Genomic DNA, 24829 nt, shown 5'->3' with positions numbered 1-24829 from the left:
TTCACTCAGTTTTGAAATACTGGAGGCTGAACCCATAATGTGAACCACAGGTATTAGTGTTTTGCACTCTCAGTTCTACAAAACTCTAACTTCAGGCTAGGAGAGGAGGACCTCCCCATCTAGAGTTCTCTGAACATCTAGCTATGGTACAGACAGTTGCAGTCCCAAGGAAACAGGGGAAGCCAAGGTGAATATGCACTTCTTTTCAGCCTTGACATTGGAACAGGTTGCCCACAGAAGTAGTGGATGCCTCATTCCTGGAAGTGCTCAAGGTCAGGCTGAATGGTGCTCTGAGAAACCTGAACTAGTGAAAGGTGTCCGGCCCATGGCAGGAGGGTTGGAACTAGATGATCTTTAAGGTCCCTTCTAACCCAAATCATTCTATGATTTTATGATCTTTCATATAGTGTAAGAGACCAGGTCTAGCCTGAAGCTTAGATTTATTATAATTACAACCTTCACTAATTAATATAATTGACATACTCTCTACAAATCCATTTCTTCTTAAAGCATTTCCAACATTTTGTTTGTTGTTCATATGCCAAGAGTTATGTCCAAATGAGCTCAGTGCTAGACGTGCTTAACAGGTCCAACGTCTTTTCTACCTGGAGAAATCTAAGTAGAAACTATACTGCTAGATCGAGATTCTTAAAATTCCTTATTCTGGAAGAAAAGTGCAGTCAGACCGATGGAATTTTTTTTAATTTTTTTTTTTTTTTGGTCATGATCCTGCCCCAAATATCAGTATTACTACTAAAACTACTGCATAAAATCACCGCTAGTACCAGTCATAGAATCAATTAGGTTGGAAAAGACCTCTGAGATCATCGGGTGCAACCCACGACCGAACACCACCTTGTCAGCTAGACCACGACACTCAGTGCCACATCCAGTCTTTCCTTAAAACACCTCCAGGGATGGTGACTCCACCACTTCCCTGGACAGACCATTCCAATGTCTTATCACCCTTTCTGGGAAGAGATTCTTCCTGTTGTCCAACCTGAACCTCCTCTGGCGGAGCTTGAGGCCATTTCCTCTCATCCCTGTTGCCTGGGAGAAGATAAGGAACCCCACCCGGCTACAACCTCCGTTCAGGTAGTTGTAGAATGATAAGATCTCCCTCGAGCCTCCTTTTCTCCAGGCTAAACAACCCCAGCTCCCTCAGCCGCTCCTGGCAGGACTTGCGCTCCAGCCCCTCCACCACCTTCACTGCTGTGGTCTGGATCAAGTCGATCTAGAAATAAAGGGAAAACAGGGCGGACGCGGTTTCTCTGTGCAGAGGGCGACTGCGAACGCCGCTGTTTTGTTGCTCCCCGGCCGCCTTCGGCAGGCAGGCGGCGGGGCGGGCGCGGCGCGCTGGGCGGAGCGGGGAATCCTCCCGGACAGGGCGGAGCGGGGCCGGCCCGCCGTGTCGTGTCGTGTCGTGTCGTGCCGTGTCGTGCCGTGTCGTAGCGGCGCCGCCAGGCCGGGAGGCGATCGCCATGGAAACCCCGGCCCCGCCCCTGCCCCCCCGGGTGCCGCCGGGAGAGCGGCCGGAGCCGCCGCGTCCCTCCTCCCCGAGCGGCGCCAGGTAGAGCGCGGGGCGGGGGCTCCCCCGGGCCGGGCCGGGCGAGAGGCGGGGCGAGGGGCAGCTGGGAGAGCGCAGGCCGGGCTCGCTCCGTTCCGCTCCGCCGCCGCCGCCGCCCGGCCGGGATTCCACCCGGGGTCTCCCCCGCTGCCGGGTGCCCCCAGCGATCCGCCCCTGGGCCCCCGGCGGCTCCCCCCGGGAGCGGAGCCGGGCTGTCCTCAGCCCGCCGGGGCGGGGCTTGTCCCTCGTCCCCGCTCCTGCCGGAGAGGCCCTGACGTGTTGCCATGGCCGAGGGGGCCGCGGCGGCCCCGGCGTGCTTCAGCGAGGATGATTTTTACTGCCCGGTGTGCCAGGAGGTGTTCAAAACGCCCGTGAGGACCGCCAACTGCCAGCACGTGTGGGTATCCCGGCCCCCCGCCCCTTCCCAAGCCTTTTCCTCGCCGCCTCCGGCTCTCCGCCCTGTGCTCCTCTGCTCCCCCTCCCCGCACCCCCCCCCGCTCGGACCCTCGGCCTGGAGCCTCTGGCTGTGGGGATGACGAGCCCAGTGCTGCCCCAGCCTCTCTTCGCCTCTTTCCTTTGTAGCCGACGAGGACTGGTCACTGAGGAAAAACCCTCGCGGCGATCTGGTCGGTGGCGGGGGAGTTTCACTGTACCCTCTAACCTAACTCGCCCTTTTTTTTTTTTTTTTTTTCACTTCATGGTTTTCCTCGTTCCTTTTCGAACAAGGAGTGTAGTATGAGTTGTTCTTTCTTTTCAGCCCGTCTGTTCAGCATTTTTTTTTCCAGAGGGACGCTTGGTTACAACGTGCTACTTCGTAGAAAAGCAAAACAGTTTCGGCAGCTGGTGCGTGAGGAAAAAGAGAGCTGCAAAAGCTGGTGGACTGAGGTCTCTGGAAACCCGTGCTGAATGAAGCTTTGCAGTGTTTTTGATTCTGCTTAAGGACAATAAACAGGAATTCCTCCGATAAGATTGTCCAATATCACGTGCTTGCTGCACCATTTAATATCTTCATTAATGATCAATCTGGTGTGCAGCTCGGTCATACTAGTCAATAAATAATAAGAGCTTTACCTAAAGTGCATTGCCAAGTTCCCCTAATTTCCATATTCTTCTTCATAAGCACCATTGTTTCATTTTTCTTATAAATATTTGTATTCAGTAGACCATTACTCTGATATATATCTCTTTTTTTTCCTAACAATCGCCTAGCTCTCTTCAAGGACAAAGTATCTGTTCATTTTGCTCACCTTTGTTTGTGGTAACTTTTTAATTTAGATTTTGCAGGAAGTGCTTCTTGACAGCTATAAGAGAAAGTGGAACACATTGTCCTCTCTGCCGGGGGAGCGTGACTAAAAAAGAAAGAACGTATCCCAAAAGGGCTCTAGATGTTGAAAACAGTATGAAGAAAGCTTCTGGGGGCTGTAGATGCTGTGAGAAGCAGGTAGAGTAAAACTTTAAAGAAAAGTTGAATAAATTTTTCATATTTTTGTCCAGACACGCTTTTAGTGTGTGTCATTCTTGTCTTGGGGCTGAAGAGCCTATAGCAGTTTGAACTTAGCTTTGTATGGCTTGTGCATATACTAGGCATGTAGTGCCTAGCTGTACCTAACAGATGTAAACTGGAAGAGGATCTTGAATGGTCAATAAAGGCATTTTTAGTGGAGTGCCGGTTTTTCCAAGAAAAAAAGATGTGAAAACTGGATATAGCTATAGAACTGGCAAAAGAAAAGTTAGGAAGATGAACATGAAAGTTGCAGATACATGGAAAACCTCAGAAACTTTCAGTATGGAGATGAAAGTGCTTAGAGGTGCTATAAAATTTAATTTAAAACAAATGGAAAAAGTGGCTTGATTACTTTCAGTGCACATACAATAATTTGTAACTTCCTCTTTCCCTATCAGCCTTTTTACATTCCCTTTATTTCCCTTGTCAGGGGGAATATAACAATAACATTTTCAGAACATCAGGTGAAATCTTGACCCCTCCCCCACTCAACCCAAGAGTAATCTTTCTTCTGGTATAAATAAATGCAGGATTTCAGCCACACATTTTGTTTATAACAGGTTGCATCGAACCCAGGTAGTCTTCGTGTTTGTTTAGTTTCACCTGGGACTTATTTTTGCCAATGTGAAAATTAGTACTAGTGGAAACCTCATCTGCTTGCCTTGTTCCACGTGATTCATTAGGATGAAAAGTGGGGAGAAAGAAACTGATAGGAAGTTAGTAAACTGGAAGCAAGAACCAAGCAAGAATTTCAATGGAATTCAGACACAGGCGTGTGAGATATGATCTTATTCAGCCTCTAAACCTGTGAGCACCTTCTGACAGTGCTGTTGGACCTGAAATTCTGATTTGGGGCATGTCCAACACAGCTGTCTTCTGACAAATCTTAGCAACTCATTGTCCTACCTTGAATTAAAGGTGGACAGGCAGTATTAAGTTGGTGTTCATTCACCTGTTTTTTTAACCCTCCCTTCTAAAAGAGAAAAGGAACACACCTAATGCAAAAAAAAAAAAAAAAAAGGTTCCTCTGCATGAGGTAACAGCAGGCCAGAGAAAACTGAAGGAGCAGTGGTGCTTATCTCATCGTCATGGCCCCTCTTTGTTGTAGCTCATCAGTTATTGATCCTGGATCTGGGAGATGTAGTTCCAGTTAAATGACATTTACTCACATTTTTCACTCCTGAGAGAGCCCTCAAATGTCTGGCAGAGTGGGGAGAGGAGAGTGGCAGTGTTCTCCAGTCCCACAGAGTGACAGAGGCTCTAAGCAAAGAGGAATCAGAGATGTCCCATTGGTGAAGAAAGTGTTCATGCTCAGAGGGGAGGCACAAGTTCTGGTTTCTGCTGCATATGATGTCTACAAAATTCCTGCATGCATTGCTTTCTGTTGGCAGAATTATCTCTTCCTTCTATCCTTGGATTGTTCAGTATTTTTTCAGTAATTTGGCATTTCATTTTCAGGTTAGATTTTCGTGGATGAGACAGCATTATAAAACCTGTAAGAAGTATCAGGATGAATATGGTGTTTCTTCAATTATTCCAAACTTACAGATTTCCCAAGATTCAACAGGGAACAGGTAATCAGGATGTTCTGTGTATAACAATTCATCTTCTTTCCCCACCCCGCCTGCCCATGGAAAGTATTTTTTTCCAGGGAATTCCTTCTTTTTGCAGTAATTACTGTCCCTATTTTTGTGTTTCAAATATGAGTTTTTCCAGGACTTTTTCTTTACTCTTAGCAGACAGAAGAAAACCTTTCTGCATGATGGCTTTGAAATGTCTTGTAGAGACTCTCCTAAAAAGTATTTAGTATTTATAGCTTGGTTTCCTTGCCTTGCCAGCATTTGAGCAGCTTACTTTGTAACATCTTTCATAATATTTACCTCCGGGGAAGTTCCTGTCTATTTTTATTCCCCCTCCCCTTCCTAAGTTTGTTTTAGTGGCTATCCTGTTTCAAAACATTACTGTGCAAGCCTTTGCTTTCTGATTGAATTTTTTTTGAATAGGTCTCTTATGAAGTGTGTAAGGAACTCCAGTATGTTACACACCATAAAATCAAATGACACTTTTACCACTTGTTTTCAGGCAGTAAAGCTAAAGAACTTTTATTTTTCATATGTTCTCACTGATGGTTGGGGTTGGGGATTTTCGGTTATTTTTGAAGAACTTTTTTTACATACTAGTTTCACAGAGCTTTTTTTATATATATCCTGTCCTTTATTTACTTTGTTTTGCCATCAGTTTTCTATTTTTAGCTGTCTGAACTTCTCTGTTTGGTTTTTAATCCATCGGTATATTGAAAGTTGAAGCTCTTACCAGAATTAGCTGCAGCAATGTTTCACCAAAGTGTCTGGATATTATTATATCACTATTTACTGAGTATACCACAGTAGAATACCCATGCTTATAATATCACAGATGTATAAAAAAATTTACCATGACCTTATCTGTGACTGTAATTATTCATGTTCTTAGTCAGATCAGCATGTTTGGACAGTTTCTTCTGCCTTAGCTAGAGGTGCATATACAGTCAAATTTACTTTCTGAAATGCTTCTCTCTGTTACTCTTACTTTAGGAAATAAGTTTGTTTTGTGCTCAGCATAGGAAAAGTTTCCTTGTTGTAGTTGAAAGTTGTAAATTATTTCTGTAAACACGTGGCAGTGAAATCCTAAGTCAGAAAACTTAGAAAGTGCTGCCTGTCTTACATTCATGTAGTTCATAATGGTTTCTGAGTTACTTGGCTGTCATCTCCATTACCATTCTTGTTGACTAAATGTTTGTTGTATTAGATACCATTTTCCTGTAAAGTTGAGTGATATTCCACCGAGGATCACCATGGTAACTAAATTATCCAGAGAAGTTCGAGTTGACTGGAAATTTGCAAATGTGATGCCCATCTACAAGAAGGATCAGAAGAATGATCCAGGGAGCTACAGGCCTGTCAGACTGACCTCAGTGCCGGGGAAGGTCATGGATCATCCTGAGTGCCATCCTGTGGCATGTACAGGACAACCAGGGGATCAGACCCAGCCAACACGGGTTTATGAAAGTCAGGTCCAGCTTGAGCAACCTGATCTCCTTCTGTGACAAAGTGACCCACTTAGTGGATGAGGGAAAGGCTGTGGATGTTTTCTATCTAGACTTCAGCAAAGCATTTGACACTGTCTCCCACAGTATTCTCCTGGAGAAGCTGGCAGCCTATGGCTTTGGACAGGTGCACTGCCCTCTGGGTAAAAAAAGACTTCCTGGATGTCTGGGTCCTAAGTGTGGTGGTGAGTGGAGTTACATCCAGTTGGCAGCTGGTCACTAGTGTTCCCCAGGGATCAGTTTGGGACCAGTCCCGTTTAATGTCTTTATGGATGACTTGGATGAGGGGATCGAGTGCACCCTCAGTCTATTTGCAGATCACACCAAGTTGAGTGGGAGTGTTCATGTGCTGGGTGGTACCAAGATTCTGCAGAGAGACCTTGACAGACTGGAACAATGGGCTGAGGACAAACTGCGTAAGTTTCAACAGGGTGAAGTGCCAGGTCCTGCAGTTGAGTTATAACAGCCCTGGTCTCTACAGGCATGGGGAAAAGTGGATGTAAAGATGTCTGGAGGAAAGGGACTCGGGGGTGCTGGTCAACAGCCAGCTGAACATGAGCCAGCAGTGTGACCAGGTGGCCAAGAAGACCAGTGGCATCCTGACTTGCATCAGCAATAGAGTGGCCAGCAGGACCAGGGAAGTTATTTTCCCACTGTGCTCAGCACTTGCGAGGCTGCACCTGCAATCCTGTGTTCAGTTTTGGGCCCCTCGCTGCAAGGAGGACATTGAGGTGCTGGAGCAGGTCCAGAGAAGAGCAGTGAGGCTGGTGAAGGATCTGGAGCACAAGTCCTGTGAGGAGTGGCTGAGGGAGCTGGGGTTGTTTATCCTGTAGAAAAGGAGGCTCAGGTGGGACCTCATTGCTCTCTAGAATTACCCAAGAGGAGGTTGCAGTGAGGTGGGGGTTGTCCTCTTCTCCCACATCTCAAATGAAAGGACAAGAGGAAATGGCCTTAAATTGTACCAGGGAAAGCTCAGATTAGATACTAGAAAATTTTTTTCACTGAAGAGTAGTTAGGCATTGGAATAAGTTGCCCAGGGAGGTGGTGGAATTGCTGTTGTTGGAAATGTTCAAGGGGTGTCTGAATATGTGGCATATGGGGATAAGATTTAGGGTTGATCATGGTGGTGTTGAGTTGACAGTTGGAAAAGATGGTCTTGACAGTGTCTTCCACCATATGATTCTGTAAATATATTCTGGATGTGTCTTGATCTAAAGAAAAAGTTGTGACAGTAAGAATATGTGCATTGTATGTTGACTCGACCTTCATGGGACTTGATGGATTTTTTTCCTCTCCCTCCCCCATTACAGTTAAACTTTAAAAAATTTTGATAGTGGAGTAAAATACTCTCAATATTCATTGCTGGTTTTTTTTTTTTTTTTCTTCATCTAAAGTAGCAGGAGTGATGCAATATCTGATAATGGAGAGATGGCTAATAGTCAAATACTTCAAGGAGAAACAAGGTAGGCTGCTTATTTCTCTATAGCTGTTACTAAAACAGATCCAGATAGTCACAGTTCAAGCTTCTACTGACTTATAAACAAAAACCAGAAAACCCCCACATAAACACCTTCAACAAGTTGTTTTAAAAAAATTCTGTAGTTTCTCCTAAACATTTGCATGTATATGTTAGAAATTGGGTTTTTTAGTACTTTCTGGAAGGATTTATGCTAAAAGATATTATCAGAAAGTAAGAACAGGGTGTAGCTGCAATTGGAACAAAAAAATTTTCTGAAGCCCAAATCTCAGAAGAATGCACTTAGGCATACAAATTATAAATATGCCTTAAAATTGCAATTTGGAAGTAGCACTGGAGCTGCATTAGATCTGCTGTTGTGTCAGTGAGGATGTGGAGAGTTTTTTGTTGCTTTTATCAAAACAAGGGAGGACAATTAGGAGATAACAGATGAATTAAGGTTTATGTGACACTGCTTCTAAAACTCTGTTTTCTTTTTAATACTCTGTATTTCTGTTTACAGTGGACACCCAACCTTCAAATGCCCCCTGTGTCAGGAAGCCAATTTTACCAGACAGCGCTTGCTGGATCACTGTAATAACAGACATCTTTATCAGATGGTTCCTGTGGTAAGTAGAGTTGCTTATGTATGTTTCCTGAGCTACTTTCATTATAATTATGTGGACAATTTTAAATGTGCAGTAGCTACTCTATATCTGTAACATCACTGTGGTCTGGAAAAAAAACCAGTATACTTCACGTAGTGCATTTTTCTTGAGGAGTGACTTTCACATTGAAAACATTTCATGTCCAGCCTGCTGGTCCTAAAGCATTTCTGACCTGGCTGTCTCATTTATCTTGATGTGAAACAAGCTCAGTTTTTGAGCCTGATGCTTAGCTCTTCTTAATTTAGTATTTCAGATCTGTTTCTATAGAATCCCATTTGTAACGTAACTATATTGTTTCATGTGAAACCTACCGTTACTTGAAAAGTAATCTAAGATGTAATCAAAGGGTCTGAAGGAAAACAAATCTTTGGTTTTCTGCTTGATCAGCTCCATTGTATGAAAATTCTCCCAAACAGTAAGTAGGATGCAGTAATCGCTTTCTAAATTGACTGAATGTCAGACGGACATCATAATCTCCCATTCGGAAGAGAAGCACTTTAGAAATCCAGCAAGTTGAAATGTAGGTTTTGAATGTTGCACAGCTGAGGAAAAGCACTCTGAGAACTGTGATTTGTTGTTAACATCTCTACTGTATTTTGGTAGTGGATGAGTAATAAACTAGTTATTCTTGTAGAGCATGTTTTTAATGCATTCTGTATTACCAATAACACCTTTTTTTTTTTTTTACTGTCTCTTTCCTCTTCCCCTCCCAATACAGATCTGTCCTATTTGTGTATCTCTTCCTTGGGCAGATACTAACCAGGTTACTAGAAATCTTGTTGGCCATCTAAATCTAAGACACCGGTTTGATTACGGAGAATTTGTGGTAAGCTTTTTCATCTTTGATGTGTGGGGGAATAAATGGTAACTTTTTTTCCTATAAATAAAAATGCCAAATAAAAAATTTGTGCCAAACTTGTGCTCTGGACATGCTACGTTCCTGCTCTGCATGGAACTCAGAAGTAGACCTGTCTGTTCTTAGACTTTCTGTTATCAGCATGAAGGGGTACTGGGAATAGTTAAAATGCCCCAAACTGACTTAAATCTTTAGCGTAGTATTCTCAATCTGGACTATTTATTACTTTTACTGTGTTTGTTAGAACAGTTGATTACTGCTGCTTCTAGGGGAAGTAAAATAGATACTACTCTGCTTTGTTGACATTATTGACCTTTTATAGCAGAAATTGCTAAATCATAATCTCACGACTGAACGAGTAGCTTGACTAGCTGATATTGCTGCTACAGCCTCTCTTCCAGTGTGTTGTGAGAGAGGCTGAAAAAGGTGTGTCATGAAGTTCGTGTTCAGGTTGCCTCCTTTCAGGCTGGCTCTGAGTAAACGACCTTGGAGTAGAGGCAGAACTACATACACAGATGTAGTCAGTGGGTGGTTTGTAAGTCAAACCGACCTGTTGGTTCTGCATGTGGGTTCAGAGAGCTGGAGAGTTTGAGTTGTAGTTTCTGTAGAGTTTGACAGGCTTTGCTCCTTAAGCCTTGTGTGGGACAGGTATAGTATTTGAGGCAGAAGCAGCCTCAGTGGTTCAAGATGGCGAAGATGATGTGTATGGTTCTCTGAGTTGAGTGATCGGTGGTAAAGGCATGAAGAGCTAGGAGTTTGATACAGGCAATTGGGCTCTTCACCGTGAGTCCATCTTGCATGTTTGATGTGTAAAACCGGTGACAGGAATTCTGATTCGGGGGAACTGCCAGGATCGCACTAAAAAGATGTATTATTCTGGCATATTAAGAACCTGGCAGATAGGTTTGCAAAAGTAGCAGGATTAACCCCACATCTTTTGTGATGTGTGCTTGCTTTCTCATTTCAAGCAGTATATTCTCAACAATCTAGGATTACTGTTGTCTGGTGATCACATTTTGTTTTCATTAATGGAGAATGTTATGGCTGGTTAGAAGTCCTGTTATAAAAATTGCATGACACAGTCAGCTTTCCTGAGCTGGCTGTTCCATAATGGAGTTGAGCCAGGGAGAGAAGATGGACCCTTCTGCTTAATGAGCCTTGTCCCACTCATCTGATTCTTCTCCTGTCTCAAGTGTCTCTTGGTATTTGGTTCAATAAAAGATACTGTGCAACAGAAACAATCATCTAGTACACATAAAGATGAAGAGTCTTCATCTAGGTGCCAATTCCTATGTAAAAATGTGGAAGAGGAATTATTAAACTAATGATTGTGGTACATCTTGAGTATTTGTCCATTTTGATGATGTTTTCATTTTGTTTAGAATCTTCAGCTTGATGAAGAAGCCCAATACCAAAATGCAGTTCAGGAATCCTGTCATGTGAACTTTTAAAGCAGAGCCCCTTCCATCTTACTGATTATCTGCGAGAAAAATTACTTCTGTTGGTGATCTGAAGTGTATATTAATAAAAATGGTATTCTGTAACTACTTTTCGGGCTAAACCTTTTTTCACACTCACAAGGACTTTTGATAAATGATTTTGCTGAAACTCGAGCTTGACATCTTTACTGAGATCTGTCCCTGTGGAATTAGGGACCTTTTTGGAACTTCTCACTCTTGTCTTGATTTTCTCTAACCTTTACTACTCTGTTAATTACATGGTTTCTATGATTAATGTAGGATATTTTAATTCACCAGAAACAACTTTAGAAAGACATCAAGGATACTCTGTTGCACTGTTGAGTTTGTTTAAGTTCAGCTGTCTTCTAAGGTATCTATGAGATAATAATTTATTTTTTTTCTTTTCCTGCCAAGGACAAATTTTATTTGATGTTGTGATTAATTTTTTACTGTTGCTATGTGACTGAAAATAACAACAGCTTAAAAAATGAATATATTTCTTTTCTATAGATCAACAATGCAGAGCAGGGCTTCTTTCACCTTTCATTGAGAAAGAATGATGCCATTGCCTATGAATAATTACATCTATTTTTTCCACTTTTGGAGCATAACTGAAATAGAATACTTGCTTACTAATGTGATGAGTGTGGGGTATTCCTAATACTCCCAACTGCTAAGGAAGATGACATATTTTCTGAGCGATTTTGGTGACATAATTTCTAAGCAAAGATGACATGCAAAAGTTATACTCTTTTGGCCTCTGACTGTGTTCAGATAGTTTTTCATTTTGTTGGAGCTTTTCAAGAACTCCTGTTGTTGCATTTGGAATTGAATTTTTGATCTGTCCTGTCTTTCATGGAAGGCTGTGTAGCTCAAAAACTAATTGGCTTCACACCTACCAACACTCAGAAACAAACTTGTTTATTTTGGTCAAGCTGTTTAAAACTTGTACATCTCCTGCATCCAAAGGCTTGAAAAAACAGTTGAGAAGACTTGCTCTAATATAGTTACCAACATAGTTTAAGAGTTCCTGTTTTAAATTTCCACATTCCCAGCAAGACCATTGTTAAAATCAGAGAAAATAGAGCAATAATGCAATTTTGAATTTAAATGGAAAATCGATTTGTAAAAGAATTTTAAGATCTTTTGTTTAATACTAAAGGGGAGGAGGGGAATGAAGGCTGCACAACATACATCGTGGAGGTAAAAGCAGACTGTTCTGAACATATACCATTTAGGTATAGGACTCCTCATCCTGTGTTGCCATCACCCATTGTCAAGCTACTGTTCTTATGGAGTGTTGCATATGTGATGGAAAACGTCTTCAGTAATTTTCTTAGTCTAGTTAGTGATTTATGTGTAGTAATCAGTTGTGCAGCCAAAGTACAAACTGTTTCTTATGCCCTGCCTCCCATTTTGGGCTCCAAACAGAGGTTTTGATTATTCTTTAAATGCTGGGACATTTCATATTCCAAAACTGGTAATGTTGAAATGCCTCATTCTGCAATGGGTTTTAGAACTGAATCTTAGTTCTAGAGTGTTGGAACTAAACCACTATACATTGTAACTTGACTTTTCTAGCTTTACATTTTTAAGAGTGTAAAACATTCCTGAAGGCATTGCTGGCTAAAATACAGAGAAAGTTGTCCATTTCAGAAACTTTTTGTAACAAACTAAAATCTCTTGCATTTTGTTACCCTCTTACTGCAGTATTTTGACAGCAGACCACACTTTGATCTTGTATTCCAACTTCCTACCCTCATACTCTTGTCTATGTATTCTCACGTGTCTGTCAGCTCTAGTACTTGTGGACCACTTGAAGTGGTTCACTGATCCAACAGGAAAGATTATTTAGACTTTTTCTTTTGCTCTGTAAAGCCAACTATGAGACAGTGCCTGTTAGATAGAAATGAAGTTCAAGGTAGCCTGATGCTAAAGTTTTACCTTTTTTGAAGTAAGAATACATACTGTGGTGATTTATTACTGCATACATTTCCTAAGGAGTTTAACAGTTACATATAAGTTTAGTTAACATTTTTAGTTTCGATAAAATATTTATATGATCTGGCAATAAATGCCTACAGCCAATACAGATTCTGAATGCCTCATGGACACTGGAACTAGTTATTTCTATTACTTGAACATATCTTGAGAATTGCAAGTGTTTTAAATCTGTTTTAAAACTCTGGGAAGCAATTTTTTATAGCAATAATTAGTTGTCACTTGATGAGTTCTTGCTGAGCATTTTAGTCATGTTTAAATGTTGAGAGACTTAAATACACATTTTAAAGCAACAAATGTGTATTAATGCAATATAAAGAAAAACCCTTGCAAAATGTTTATCCTCTTTATTTAAAATCTGTATTGGCAGGCGCAGCCTTGCTTAGGATTTTGTACTTTTAATATGAAGAGATTGCATCAAATACATTCACTAGGTAAGCGTTTAATGAAAATTAAACTATTTAAATATGTTGCTACTGGTCATGATCTTTCTCACTGAAACTCAGACATGCACAAAAGCTGTGTATTTGTGATAGGTGATGCTCAAAATATGCGATCTTTACTAGAAGATTGCTGTTAAATGATGTTTTCATGTTCACGTTGCATTATGTATGGTTTCAATATGTTATTATGTTTGAATTGTACCTTCTGTTTTTTCTCCTATTAAAGTATTTTATTTTCTGTTTGTCTTTTTTGTTGCATAATAAAGATGATCAGTTCCCTTGGTGCTACTTCTTCCTTTTCAGCTGCTTTCTCAAACTTAAATATGTGGTCAGTTGTATGCCTTCACAATGTGAATTATTAGAATGGCGTGTGCCTCCTGAAACTGATGAGTTGTGGCTCATCATCCATCTGTGAGCTGACAAGTTACCTCTGGTATTTCCAGAAAGCAGAAAAGAAGATAAGTTGTCCAAAATTTACTTTTTGCTTCTTTTTTTCCTTCCATGTTCGTATGTTGCTGTCTCATGTCATGTTAGTAGAGAAATAACAAGAAATAGCAAAAGGAGAGGGAAAGTGGTATTGTAGCACTCAGACCATTAGTTAATCTTGTTATTTAAAGGTAGATTTACTGAGATGAGTTAATGCTTTTTTGAGGAAAGAGTTGTCAGTAAGTTTGGGCTGGTTGCAAGGTGGCAGCTAGATGTTTTATCCTTCTGCCCTGTGTTTTTGAGCTGAAAAACCCTTTGGTTACTTCTTGTGCTTTTACATTCTAAGGACATGCAGATGATAATACAGTTACGAAATTGATTTAATTTGTTATTTTGAGTGATAGAAATGCAACAAAATTACATAAATTTCCTTCTTGTTAGTTTATTCTTTCCCCATAGAATCTAATTTTGTGATCTCTAAGTAAACCACTCTATCTCCGAAATCTGTTTGTAAGCCCTTTGTTAGAGATTTCATTTTATTTTACTACAGCAATTCATATTTCATTACTTAGAGAGAATGCACTCCATGTGTTTAGTTTTCACTGGCAGTATCTGAATTATAGGATACTTGAGCTCTGTAAAACTGCCCTTTGTCCTGCTCCAGTCTGAAGCCAGGGCTTTTTTCCTAGGGAAAGAGGGGGACTCTTGTGCACCCGGGTCATCTTCTGGCAGGTAGTCAGGGCTAGAAGGTTTACTGTATTTGGGAAGCATTCCTGGGTTTCTCTTTTTAGATTTGGCTTTTCAGTATGGTGAGATTTGCATATGAGTGCCTGTGAGGACTCTGCTGTGAAAGGGTCTGGGTAGTGTATTTTTTATATCCTTTGTTTTATGCAGAAACAGACACCGGTTCATGGACACTGTTAAGAGATGTGCACTTTGCCATGTCTGGTGAACACTGTGCCATCTGTGAAATGACTGCAGAACCTGGCAGCCAAGGTTGGTTTACTACAGACAAGAAGAGGTATAAGAATATCTGATAAACACATCTTCGGGTTTCTTCTACAGCTGGAGAAACTAGCAATGAATGGGCACAGAAACTACTTGGTCTGTTCTCCATACAGTGTACATTTGCTTTAGAGATCAGGTTTCTTTTGTGTCCTGTTCTGGCTGTATTTGAAAACACGTAAGAGTCAAGATTATGGCTGCCTGCAATGAGAAGGCTTTTCAGTAATGTTAAAACTACCCCTTCCCAGTGATTTACCGGACTCTTACTAGGGTCAAAGCATGGACTTCCTTCTTTCATGAATAAAGTAGGTCTGTACTGTTTCTTATATTTCTCAAACTCCATGTCTGCTTTGGGAAGGACCAGTTTTCACCTTTTGATTTTCCAGCTCTAACCAGCCTTATTCTGTCTGTAACATTTTTTCCCCCTAGTCATGTATCTCTATTTTTATGGATATGATAAGGAAAGAGCTAGGAAAGTGAATTTTATGTTTATTCCCCCACCATTCTCCAAACTGTTAGGAAATCACATGGGGGAAGTCATCACTGCCACATGCATTCCATAGGAAGCATTCAATTCTATTTTAAGTCTGTGCCTTAAGTACTCCATATACATTTAGGATTCATTCCTCAGCTCTGTGAAACTGCAGGCTAATTCCCAGGGCTTAGAAACGGAATACTGTTTTTATGGGGATGCCTAGTCACTGGGAAAAGTGCTCCTCACTATTACTTTACATTCTTTCTCTACTGTTGTGTTTCTGTCTCTCTGTTTCATAGCATGGTTCATGCTGAAAAAGGATCATCCAGTTCCAACCCCCTGCCATGGGCAGGGACACCTTCCACTAGACCAGGTTGCTCAGAGCTGCATCCAACTTGGCCTTGAACACTTGCAGGGATGGGGTATCCATGGCTTCACTGTGTCTCACCACCTGTTTTCCTGTCTGTGCATTTCCCTACAGCAGTTCTCCTAAATTTACACTGTGTGTTTCCCTCCCACTCCCTTTTCTATCTTTTAAAGTGGTCAGCAATTAAATTGCTACGATTATATTACTTGGATACTAATTATTGTTTCATATTCTATATATTTATAAACTACTCTGGCTGTGCCCTTAATATGGGGCTGTTGTGGGCCTCAGGGGTAAATGCAGTAACTAAGAAGCTTAGCACCAATAATTTCCAGAGTTCTCCAGACATGTTTACTTCTATGGCTGGAGGAGCTTATATTTCTCAGAATGTGTTTGCACTTGGAAAGAATCTGGAAGTCTTACCAGACAGATCTTATTGTTTTTAAATGTGTTTTAAAGCATTTAGTTTGTTGTTTTCTTTAGGGGGAGGATCTATTTTGGGGTTGAAGAGATTAGGACGAGGCTTAAAATTAAAAACACCTCACGAAGACCAGTTATTTAATGGTAACAGCACTTTCCTTTCAGAAAACCTTGCATTAGGTTCTCTGGTTTTGCAGGTATGGACAGAAGAGTGTGGGATGGTTTTTCTCAAGGGTAACTGCCGTGGCCCTAGTGCTATAGAGGGTGAGGTTCAGGTGCCATTGCAGTTGTGAGACTGATCAAACTTGAGTATTTTCTTTCATGAATTTTCCTTCTTTCATAATTCAAACCACAAGAGGGCACTGAATATTCTTGGGAACTCTAAAAAAGTATTTAAGGGTGATAATTCACTAAGTAGTTGCGCTCCAAGACACTATTATATACGAGTTTTTTATCCAGATGTTTAATAAATCTTTTAGGTGTTTTTGTTTTTTGGTTTTTTCTTGGTTAAGAGACTGGCTGGGCTCATTCCAATCTAGAGAAAGAGAATATTTCGAACTTCAGAACTTCAGACTTATATATTTTCTGTGCTTTATGATCTGTGGCAAGAAAACGGTGTTCCCCCAGGACTCCACGCTGGGAAGGACGGAGTGCTCCTCAGTTCACGAGTGAGCATAAAAGGTTACACGTTCGTGCATTTGGTTGCTAGACCTTCCCTTCCCCGAGGGCGTTCTCCAGAGGTCTTCAAAACTAAGGCGCTGTAGTGCAGACAGGAGTCACACGGGGGCAGCTGAGGACTGATGGATTCCGTGAGAGCTACAACGGGGGGTAGTGCTGATTTTTGAGTTTTTGCTTTCTGAAACTGCACACAGGTCCTCGCCCTCGCTAATTCCCTCTGCCGCGGTGGTGAGGTCCAGCCGGTGCCCAGTGCAGGTATGCGTCGTTATCAATTCACGATGGTTTGGGGTTGTTGCAGTCCTCGGGTATGAAGAGAGGAATTCTCCCAGCTAAGGCTTATCTCCGTCATCTGAGAAAGAGCTAAGTATCCCTAGAGTATGTTTCTGCAGTGGGATGGTACTTAGTGGCCAGCTACAGCCACTTAGGTAGCTGCCCGTCAGTGACAGCTTGTTTTCACACTGTAATCTGATTCATATTTACTCTGAAATACGTCTGTGTGAAAACATGTCAGACGTGATTCAGATCCCTGTGAGAGGGAGAGAGGTGTAATCCTGTATGACTAGTTATTTAATTTATGAGATATTGTTTTCTCACGCACACACACAAAATAATGATTAAAGTATGTCTGAAGTGGCAGTGGGCAGAATGGTATGCAATGTTATACCCAACCTTCTGCTGTTTGCTTTTCAACCTTGCTTTTTAATTTAGCTGTAGCTAAGCAATGTGAAGAAACTGAAGGTCTGCTTAATTTTTTAAAATAAACTCTCAGTCAAAGCAAACCTGTCTTATTTGCTCCTCTGCAAGTAGATGGAACACTTGTATTTGATATCCGGTGTAATTTTCACTTTCTTACATTATATCCCACGTGACACTTACTAGGTTTGTAAACATTGGAGTTTCCTAACTTGAAATATTTGGATGTTCAACTTGAGGCATTTTGGATTTGATTGAGGGTCTCTTATCTTGCAGGTTTATCTGACAACTCTTATCTTCGTTGGTGCTTTTGCCTCATCAGCCAAGGAGATACTATTGCAGTGTTATCTTGGTTTGGGAGATAACTGGAAAAGTGAAACTAATTTGTGCAAGATAATGCAGGAAGCTTGAGACAGGGCAAGGACCATCCACTATCTGAGAGTATGAGACCATCTGAATATCCTCATACTCTTTTACATTTGGTCTATATGCACTTTGGAGTGGGATATGTAGTACAGCACTTTTCATATTATGTAATGAATTCATATCTCTTGAAGCTGACACTGAATTTTGTAATCAGACAGGTTCCACCAAAATGTCAATGAGCAACCATGAATCACCCGTTTGCTGAGCAGTATACAGATAGTACAATTACCAAAGCATTTGTGCTGACTTACAGAAGATTAATAAAACTATTCAAATATGAAACTACCGACCAAAAATTCTAGAAAATCACTGTATTTATAGGATTAATTTTACTTGGGTTTATGGTTCCATGTAGTTAGCTAGTATTGTGTTTTGAAATTAAGTTCTTTTGGCTTTTAAAAAAGCATTCTTGCCCTCCTATACTTCACTCATTTTTCCCAGTTTCTCTGCCCTCATTACTGTCTCTTCCCAGATTATTACCCACAGATGTAGATTTACAAAGAAGAATAAAACAGGTGATATTTGCCGGCTCTATTGGATGATGCCTGATTAATGTTCTTCTGCAGCAAGGTAGAGGGAAAGCACTGCAGTATCTTTATTACCTGTGCTGTGGTAGTACCCAATGGCAACAATGCTACTGGGAAGGCATGGAGAGACGATACCTGTCCAGGAGAATGTGCAGTCTGCTCTGTGGTGCTCCCCATCTGTCTGGTGCTCGCAAAGTGAACTCAGCAGGAGATCCAAGTGGTCACTGCAGTGCATCTGCAGCAAGCTCCACAACACGTTCTGATGTCTCTCCTTTTCATTGTTTCTACTAGCAGCTTGTGAGCCTGTGGAAAAAGAAATGTAATTGACTGGCAAAAGCTCAGATTTTGCAGGTGTCTCTTACAGTTACTCAGGGCTCATTAGATAGTTTAGCACCCATAAAAAATGTGAAATATGTTTAAGGCAAAGAAGTGCAAGAAAGGAAAAAGCAATCGACCAGTTAAAGACCTGCTCCTTCTCATTTGCATTTAATGTTTTTATTTTTCTTCAAACTCAGAGCTTGCAATTAGGATACTGGTGGAGTCTGCCTACAGATCAAAATGTTAATGGAAATAACATCCTTGAATTCCACAGGTCCCTGAATGTATCAAGAAAGGACATGCATTACTTTTGGCTATATGTTAAGGAAAGTTACATGTTAAGGAAACTTCCCAGTCTCCCAGTCTGACCATTTGTGAGACTCTCTGGCAGTCAATCTGCATTTCAGTCTGCAGCTTGCAAGCTGAGCTACCTGGGCCAGATGTTTTCCTCAACATATATACCCTCTGCAATAAAGACATAAACTAAGACCACCATTCTTTTTGTTCATCTGAAAATTAGCACTATCCAAATAACTTGCACTACCCTTTATTAAGTCATCTCAGTAATACTCAGTTATTTCTGACTGTGAGCCTGTCTCAGAAGTATGATATGGCTGTTTTCATCTGCTAAGAAAAATGCAAGGAATCATGTAGGAAAACCCCTAAGGAAAAGAAGGGGTAAGAATATTGCCTGAACACAGACAGCCAGTCAGTGATAAAGCAAAAAGTTTGTCATTGTAGAGAACAGGATAACAAAAGTAGATAAGGCCTGTCGAAAAGATCTTCTGTGATTAGACAGAAATAAAACTTCCTGAAGACTGCACATCTATTTATTAATTTCTCCTCAACATGTAATAAAAAAAATTTAGCTGCTTCACTGAAATTTCTGCCAAGAGCTTCTATCTTGAAAGTCCTAATGTTCCATTGTTAACATGTTGTTTACTTTTCCATTGCATCTTGTTTTATTATACCAACCAGATAACTGGTTGAGGTGTCAAAACTGAGTTTATTTAATGAAAAAGAGGTGTGAGTTGGAGGAAAAATGGGTATATGGATGTATTGTACAATGCAGGGTTGGCACATAACTTTTGTACCTTCTCTGTTTGTTGTCACTGTATGCCAATTCCAACACCACCACCTCTTTTCTTCAAGTAACTCACTTTTTAGCCAGTCCTGAGAGTGGCAATGGTCATGACACAGAGGTTGATACAGCCCTTCATCCCTCTGTCTACCACTGACAAAAGGTTGATGTGAGGTCTCAATAGTGGTTGATGCAGCTTAGAAGTGGGGAAGAGGGAACAGAGAACAATTGTGTTGATTATTTGTGTCTAAAGAGGACCAAAGCAGTAGAAAAGCAGAGTTTTAGGCTTTCTTCCAACACCAAATAGCAAGGCCAAAATTTTTCCATTTCTTTTGAGTTCATCATCTCAGGAAAACCCTTGTAAGGTACTATAATCAAGGAATACTGGATGCAGCTGCATTAGTATTTTAATTTTGATCAGGACTGTATTTTTTAAGCAAGTGTTATCATCATGTTTTTTCATGGTTACCCTACCATGCTTTAATTTGCATCACAGAGCAGTTTTGGGGTGTCCAAATTGAATTCCTTTGTTTTGAAAATAAGCCAGACATATGTTCTGCAGATTCCTGCCTAACGCAGTCCAGTTGTCCTCACTGATGTTCTGTCCTTGGGATCAAATCAGAGCCAGACCAAAGTAGAGCCCTTTGAGCTGTGTACAGCGTAGATGCCAGGTTCTTGCCACCAGGTGTTTCAGTCTATTAACCTGTTCCAGTTGGTTTGAAATAGTTGGTAGTGTGGACATCACCAATCTAGAGAGCCTCCAAAAGAAGAGCTACCATCCTCTCTCAGTAGCTGGAGATGACAGCATGCAGAATTCAAGGACCACTGAACTCATAGAAGAAATCTTGACTAAAAGAGCATTTCAGCCTACCGAGCATCACTGATTTGAGAGCAGCTGACATCAGTGATATTGGTGAGTAGAGGATTACAATATTTAGCTACTTTGGTAGAAAAAGACCCTAACTTTGTAAGAACAACAAGTTTCTGCAACTGCTACTTCTCAATGCATCAGCAATAAGTAAGTATGGATCTGAGTAGCTGGAAATGGCTTAAGTGTCTTTGTTACTCTTTCTTTCTTTTTTGTTACCTCTGATACTTAAAATGTTGTGCCAAATGTTATTAATTTTGATATAATAATTTGAGAGCCTGTGTTTACTATACAAAATCTAAATTTAAATTTCATGATGGTCTATCCAAGTACTTGGTCTGGGAAAATAAAAGGTTATCAAAGCCTGATCATACAATTACCACAAGTACGTGCAGTTTAAGTGTGAGAAGAAACTATGGCAGTTTCAGCACTCACTGACAGGTAGGAAGTAGAAGAGATGATTGGAGTTGGAAGAAACACCCAAGAGTCACAGGCAGTGGTGAGTGGTGATAGTACAGTGGTACTGTCATTTTAAGTATTAATTTGCATGGAATCTTTAAATGATCCAGAAGGATACCATGATTTGACGTGGTGACAAATACAGTGTCTCAGATCTATCAACAGTAGAAATAAAATTGCATTTTCCAAAAGCAGCATACTGAAATTATATTGCTGACAGATTTTTTTTTTTTTTTTTACGTACACACACTTCTCATTTTTACTTCCGGTCAAAAAATGCATAACTATTATTGTATTAATGGCTTACTTGCCAGGAGTCTTGCTAGTTTTCTGTTGTTCAGAAGGTTTTAGAACCAGGTTTATTCATTGAATCACAGGATGACTGAGGTGGGAAGGCACCTCTGGAGATTGCCTAGTCCAATTCCCCTGCAGCGTCCTTGTAGGGTCATGTGCATCGCTCAGGTCTGTTTGATTGGGTTTTGACTGTCTCAAGGATGGAGACTCCACAGCTTCTCTGGGCAACTTGTTCCAGTGCTTAAAACTCCCTGGAATAAAAACCAAATTATTTCTTAAAAGTTCTTAAATTTAAATGGAATTTTCTGTATTTCCTAAAGTGTGCCCATGTCCCCTGTATTTCCATTTTCCTTGTTTCCATTTCATCCTGTATTTCAGGTTGTGTCCAATCCTTTTTCTCATAGCAGTAATAAAGTTAAGATGGACTTCGCTTACCTGACAAGAGAAAGGTAGTTAAGTTAATCGTTGTTGGGAGGACAAAGGTTTTGGTTTATGATACTTACTGCCTTAAATACCAAGTTGGTCTAAAATTCTGTCCATGCAACTGCTGACTAGAGAACAACATGAACTGGTTTTCTGTGTCTCTGCCTCTAACTTGGCTTCTTCTTCAGGTGGTCTGGAGTCTGGTAAGAAAACAAAGAATATATATTCTTTATATGGTTGAATAAGTAATGTAGCTTAAGATGAGTTTGAGAGGAAAGCTATTAATTGTGTTGATTTTGCAATATAAGAATTCTATTATCATCTGCATTAGAGAGAGAGAAGATTTCTTGTTTCCTGGGGGAAAGTGTTGCTCTTTTTCATAGATCTGGCTGTACATAGAAAGAGCTTATCTTGTGTTCCCTATCTAACCAAGTTGTTCACTAGTACTCAAAGTGCCATTACCAAAATAACAAGTCTGGGGTTAGAAACAAAATGAGTATAGAAATATATTTCACTACTCCACATTTAAATGGATTTTTTTTTTTCTGTAACACAATATATTTGGTATTGAAAGTGATGCCTTTCTAGCCACTGGATATACTTGGAAATGACTGCTCCCTGTTCCTCCAATCCAGCTGAAATATTTAAGGTCAAAAAGTAACAGATGAGATTTGTGTATTTCCTGTCTTTTGTAGTGAAATATAGCGTTTTGGTCATGTTGGGATGCTTTCTTGTAGAGGTCAGGAATTTTTGGTGATGCACAACATAATTAGTTTGGAGAACAGAGGTTGTTGAAAGTTTGTTTCCACTGTTTACAGTGTCAGGGTAATCTACAGTGTAAGGTATTACTTTTTGTGACATGATCTAAGTGCAATAAGATTATCTGAGTTATGCAACTTAACTATTTGATTCTGTGAATCCACCTCCTGTATCTTACTGTGGCAGCCTTGTATTCTTCCTCTCCACTAGCACAAGCTCATACATCTCCCTAGGTCAAGAGCTCAACCTCACACTCCCAACTTTCCCATAGTCCTCCTGTACCCCCCACTACCCCAATCCCATGCATCTATTTCCATTACCTGTTCCTCTTCCCCAACCTTTTGGAAACTCAAATCTCAGCCTTGTTTAGATTCCACTGCAGGCTGTGTTAAAGCCCGTAATAGGTGATGCAGGGTGCTACTAACATCTACAAGTTATCTCACATCAAACTGATTCCTAATAACCAGGTCTTGTGTGAGAGGGGCTTCTGATCACTAGGGCTAATTATTAAATTTCCATATATCCTATAGCCAGGAAGAGCTTCTTTCATATTTCTGGATGCCAATACTAAAATGATATAGCCTGAAGAAAACAGTGCTAAGTTAGGGTGTCTCATCCAAAGCGGTTGAATATATTCCATCTGAGGTTTATGGTAAGACAGGGAAATTTTCATCAAATGGTTTATCACATCCTTGAATAGACTTCTAAGCGAGGTGGATCAACTTATGAAGATGCCAGGGCATCATGGTGGTGCCATAGATTCTCTAGGAACATAAGCATTACCCATTTGTTTCTCTGGTGATTACTGAGTAAGTCTACCTACCTAATTTTTACATGACTTCAATAGGTGAGATGTTTCCTATCTGTCCAAGATGCACTTGAATTATTTGCCAGTAAATATGCTTACAAACCAGGGTTTGACCAACCCATCGCTGTATCTTAATTCACACAAACCACGCTGTCCATGTCCAAAGTTAGGAACTGATATTAAAAATGTTCAGAAATTTACGTGAGTAAATAAATTAGATTTCTGTTTGGTACACCTCAGCTTACACAACCTTCCTCTGTATGTGACTATGAACTGTGAATTTGTTGTGTACTTGCAGTACTTCCACAGTAGTAACTTGATAGTAACTACATACAGTTTGTTAGGCTGGTATTGAGACCAAAGTCATTGCCACAGAAACAAATAATACTTGTATGCAGAGATGCTCCCTTTGAAACAGACTGTTTTGGTGTTGAGATTCGCAGGACTAAAGACCTAGGTTTGTTGGGAACGAAGTGGAAAAAAGTGATGGAAGGGATTCCTTCAGTGTAAAACATTCGGTGGCAGTTCTCGGACACCGAGGACCAGCCTGGATTTCGCTGAGTTGCTGAATTTGGCACTGTTCAGTCATGGACTCACTTTTTGATTTGTGCACCAAAGTATGACTGTACTTAGCTACATCGATTTCAGTTTGTGGGCTTTTGCTGCTGCTAGAGGAACTTTTCCAGGAGCTAGCCAGTTCATACCTTTGGCACAGTTATACTTTCTGATTAGTAAATATGAGTGCGTTGTAGTTTATAGTTATTGAAACTGTAGAAACATGTTACTCCCCATTAATGGTTACAGTTCAAAATGGGTGTTACATACTTTGCCCATGTACTTTCAGCTTGTTTTACAAGCTGCACCTACATTTCAAAACTTGAGTATGTGGATACTGTTGCACAGTGATAACAAATTGTCTTATACACTGATAACGAAATATAATGATAAATGTGCAATAAGACTTCTACATGTAGGGGGAGCCTATTGACATCTCAAATATATGGATGATTTGTCCAAAAAAGATGTCTGGGGTTATTAAACTGTATCTGTATACAGTTATATGCTTTTTTTATATGCTTTTTTCCTTTTTTTTTTTTTTCCCCCTGAAGTCCCCTTCAGGAAGAGGAGTTAACCTAAATGATAACTCTGAATAGTTAACTCTGAAATGTGAGATCAAAATCAATCCTTCAGCATTTTCATCTGCAGAATTCTGGAACCAGTTTTTCAATGGACTCGATCAATTTTCTACAATGATACTGGGCTTTTAAGAGTCACCTATCTTAAAATCTACCAAATTTTAAAACCACTCAAAAATGCAAACTGCAGATACAGGGCTGTTTCAGGAGAAATTCAGCCAGGAAAACGATTCTACTCAATGTTTTCTGTAATCAACACTTCAAGGTCAAAATCCTACTTTTAGACTAAGCAAGGATATATGTGGGTGGTACTTTTCATTAAAAAAATTAGGAACTTGAATTTAAAACTCTACCTATTTATATAACACTTAGATATTAAGGATTTGATTGTGCCAGCTGATACGAGGGAGGAATTATCTCTCTTAAAAAGCTATAAACTCTAGCCTATACTTCGTTTTGGCAAAAAAAAGGTTTTCCCCTCTAAGGCAATGATAATAAATTTTTAAAATCGGACAAAAACCGTGAAGGAACAGCTTGAGTTAATTTTAGTTTACGTGAATCAAAATCATAAAATGAGATTTCAAACTTTTGTATTTACAATATTTTTTCTGCCATTTTCTGAAGTT

At 40.4% G+C, this 24829-nt stretch overlaps 2 protein-coding genes across 6 annotated transcripts in view; both read left to right on the top strand.

Annotated features, from left to right (window-relative positions):
- Positions 1–1459: 1459 nt before the first annotated feature.
- On the top strand, positions 1460–13328 carry RNF138 (ring finger protein 138). 2 transcript variants are annotated; one of them, XM_050319842.1, is made up of 7 exons: positions 1460–1964; positions 2843–3008; positions 4530–4645; positions 7554–7619; positions 8136–8241; positions 8999–9106; positions 10519–13328. In XM_050319842.1, exons 1-7 carry the CDS (start codon positions 1852–1854, stop codon positions 10585–10587), a joined length of 744 nt encoding a protein of 247 aa, XP_050175799.1. In that variant the 5' UTR covers positions 1460–1851; the 3' UTR covers positions 10588–13328. The 2 variants fall into 2 exon arrangements, with proteins under 2 accessions (XP_050175799.1, XP_050175789.1); XM_050319832.1 differs by having other exon boundaries at positions 1465–1964; positions 7551–7619.
- Positions 13329–13449: 121 nt separating this feature from the next.
- Positions 13450–24829, top strand: part of MEP1B (meprin A subunit beta) — a 35121-nt gene continuing 23741 nt past the window's right edge. The window contains exons 1-2 of one of the 4 annotated variants that reach the window (XM_050319776.1): positions 16323–16666; positions 20183–20369. Coding sequence is in view for 1 of the 4 variants with exons in the window: in XM_050319811.1 (XP_050175768.1) it covers positions 21641–21703 (63 nt within the window). In the remaining 3 variants the exon portion in view is untranslated. Of the gene's footprint in view, positions 14463–16322; positions 16667–19065; positions 20370–21571; positions 21704–24829 lie in introns of those variants that run through there. The other 3 variants (XM_050319793.1, XM_050319784.1, XM_050319811.1) reach the window with 3 other exon arrangements.

Source organism: Myiozetetes cayanensis, unplaced genomic scaffold (genome assembly GCF_022539395.1).
Source record: "Myiozetetes cayanensis isolate MyiCay16 unplaced genomic scaffold, myiCay2020 scf1, whole genome shotgun sequence".
Taxonomy (NCBI): domain Eukaryota; kingdom Metazoa; phylum Chordata; class Aves; order Passeriformes; family Tyrannidae; genus Myiozetetes; species Myiozetetes cayanensis.
Note: the sequence above shows the minus strand (reverse complement) of the source record. Positions and strands in the feature narration are given on the sequence as shown.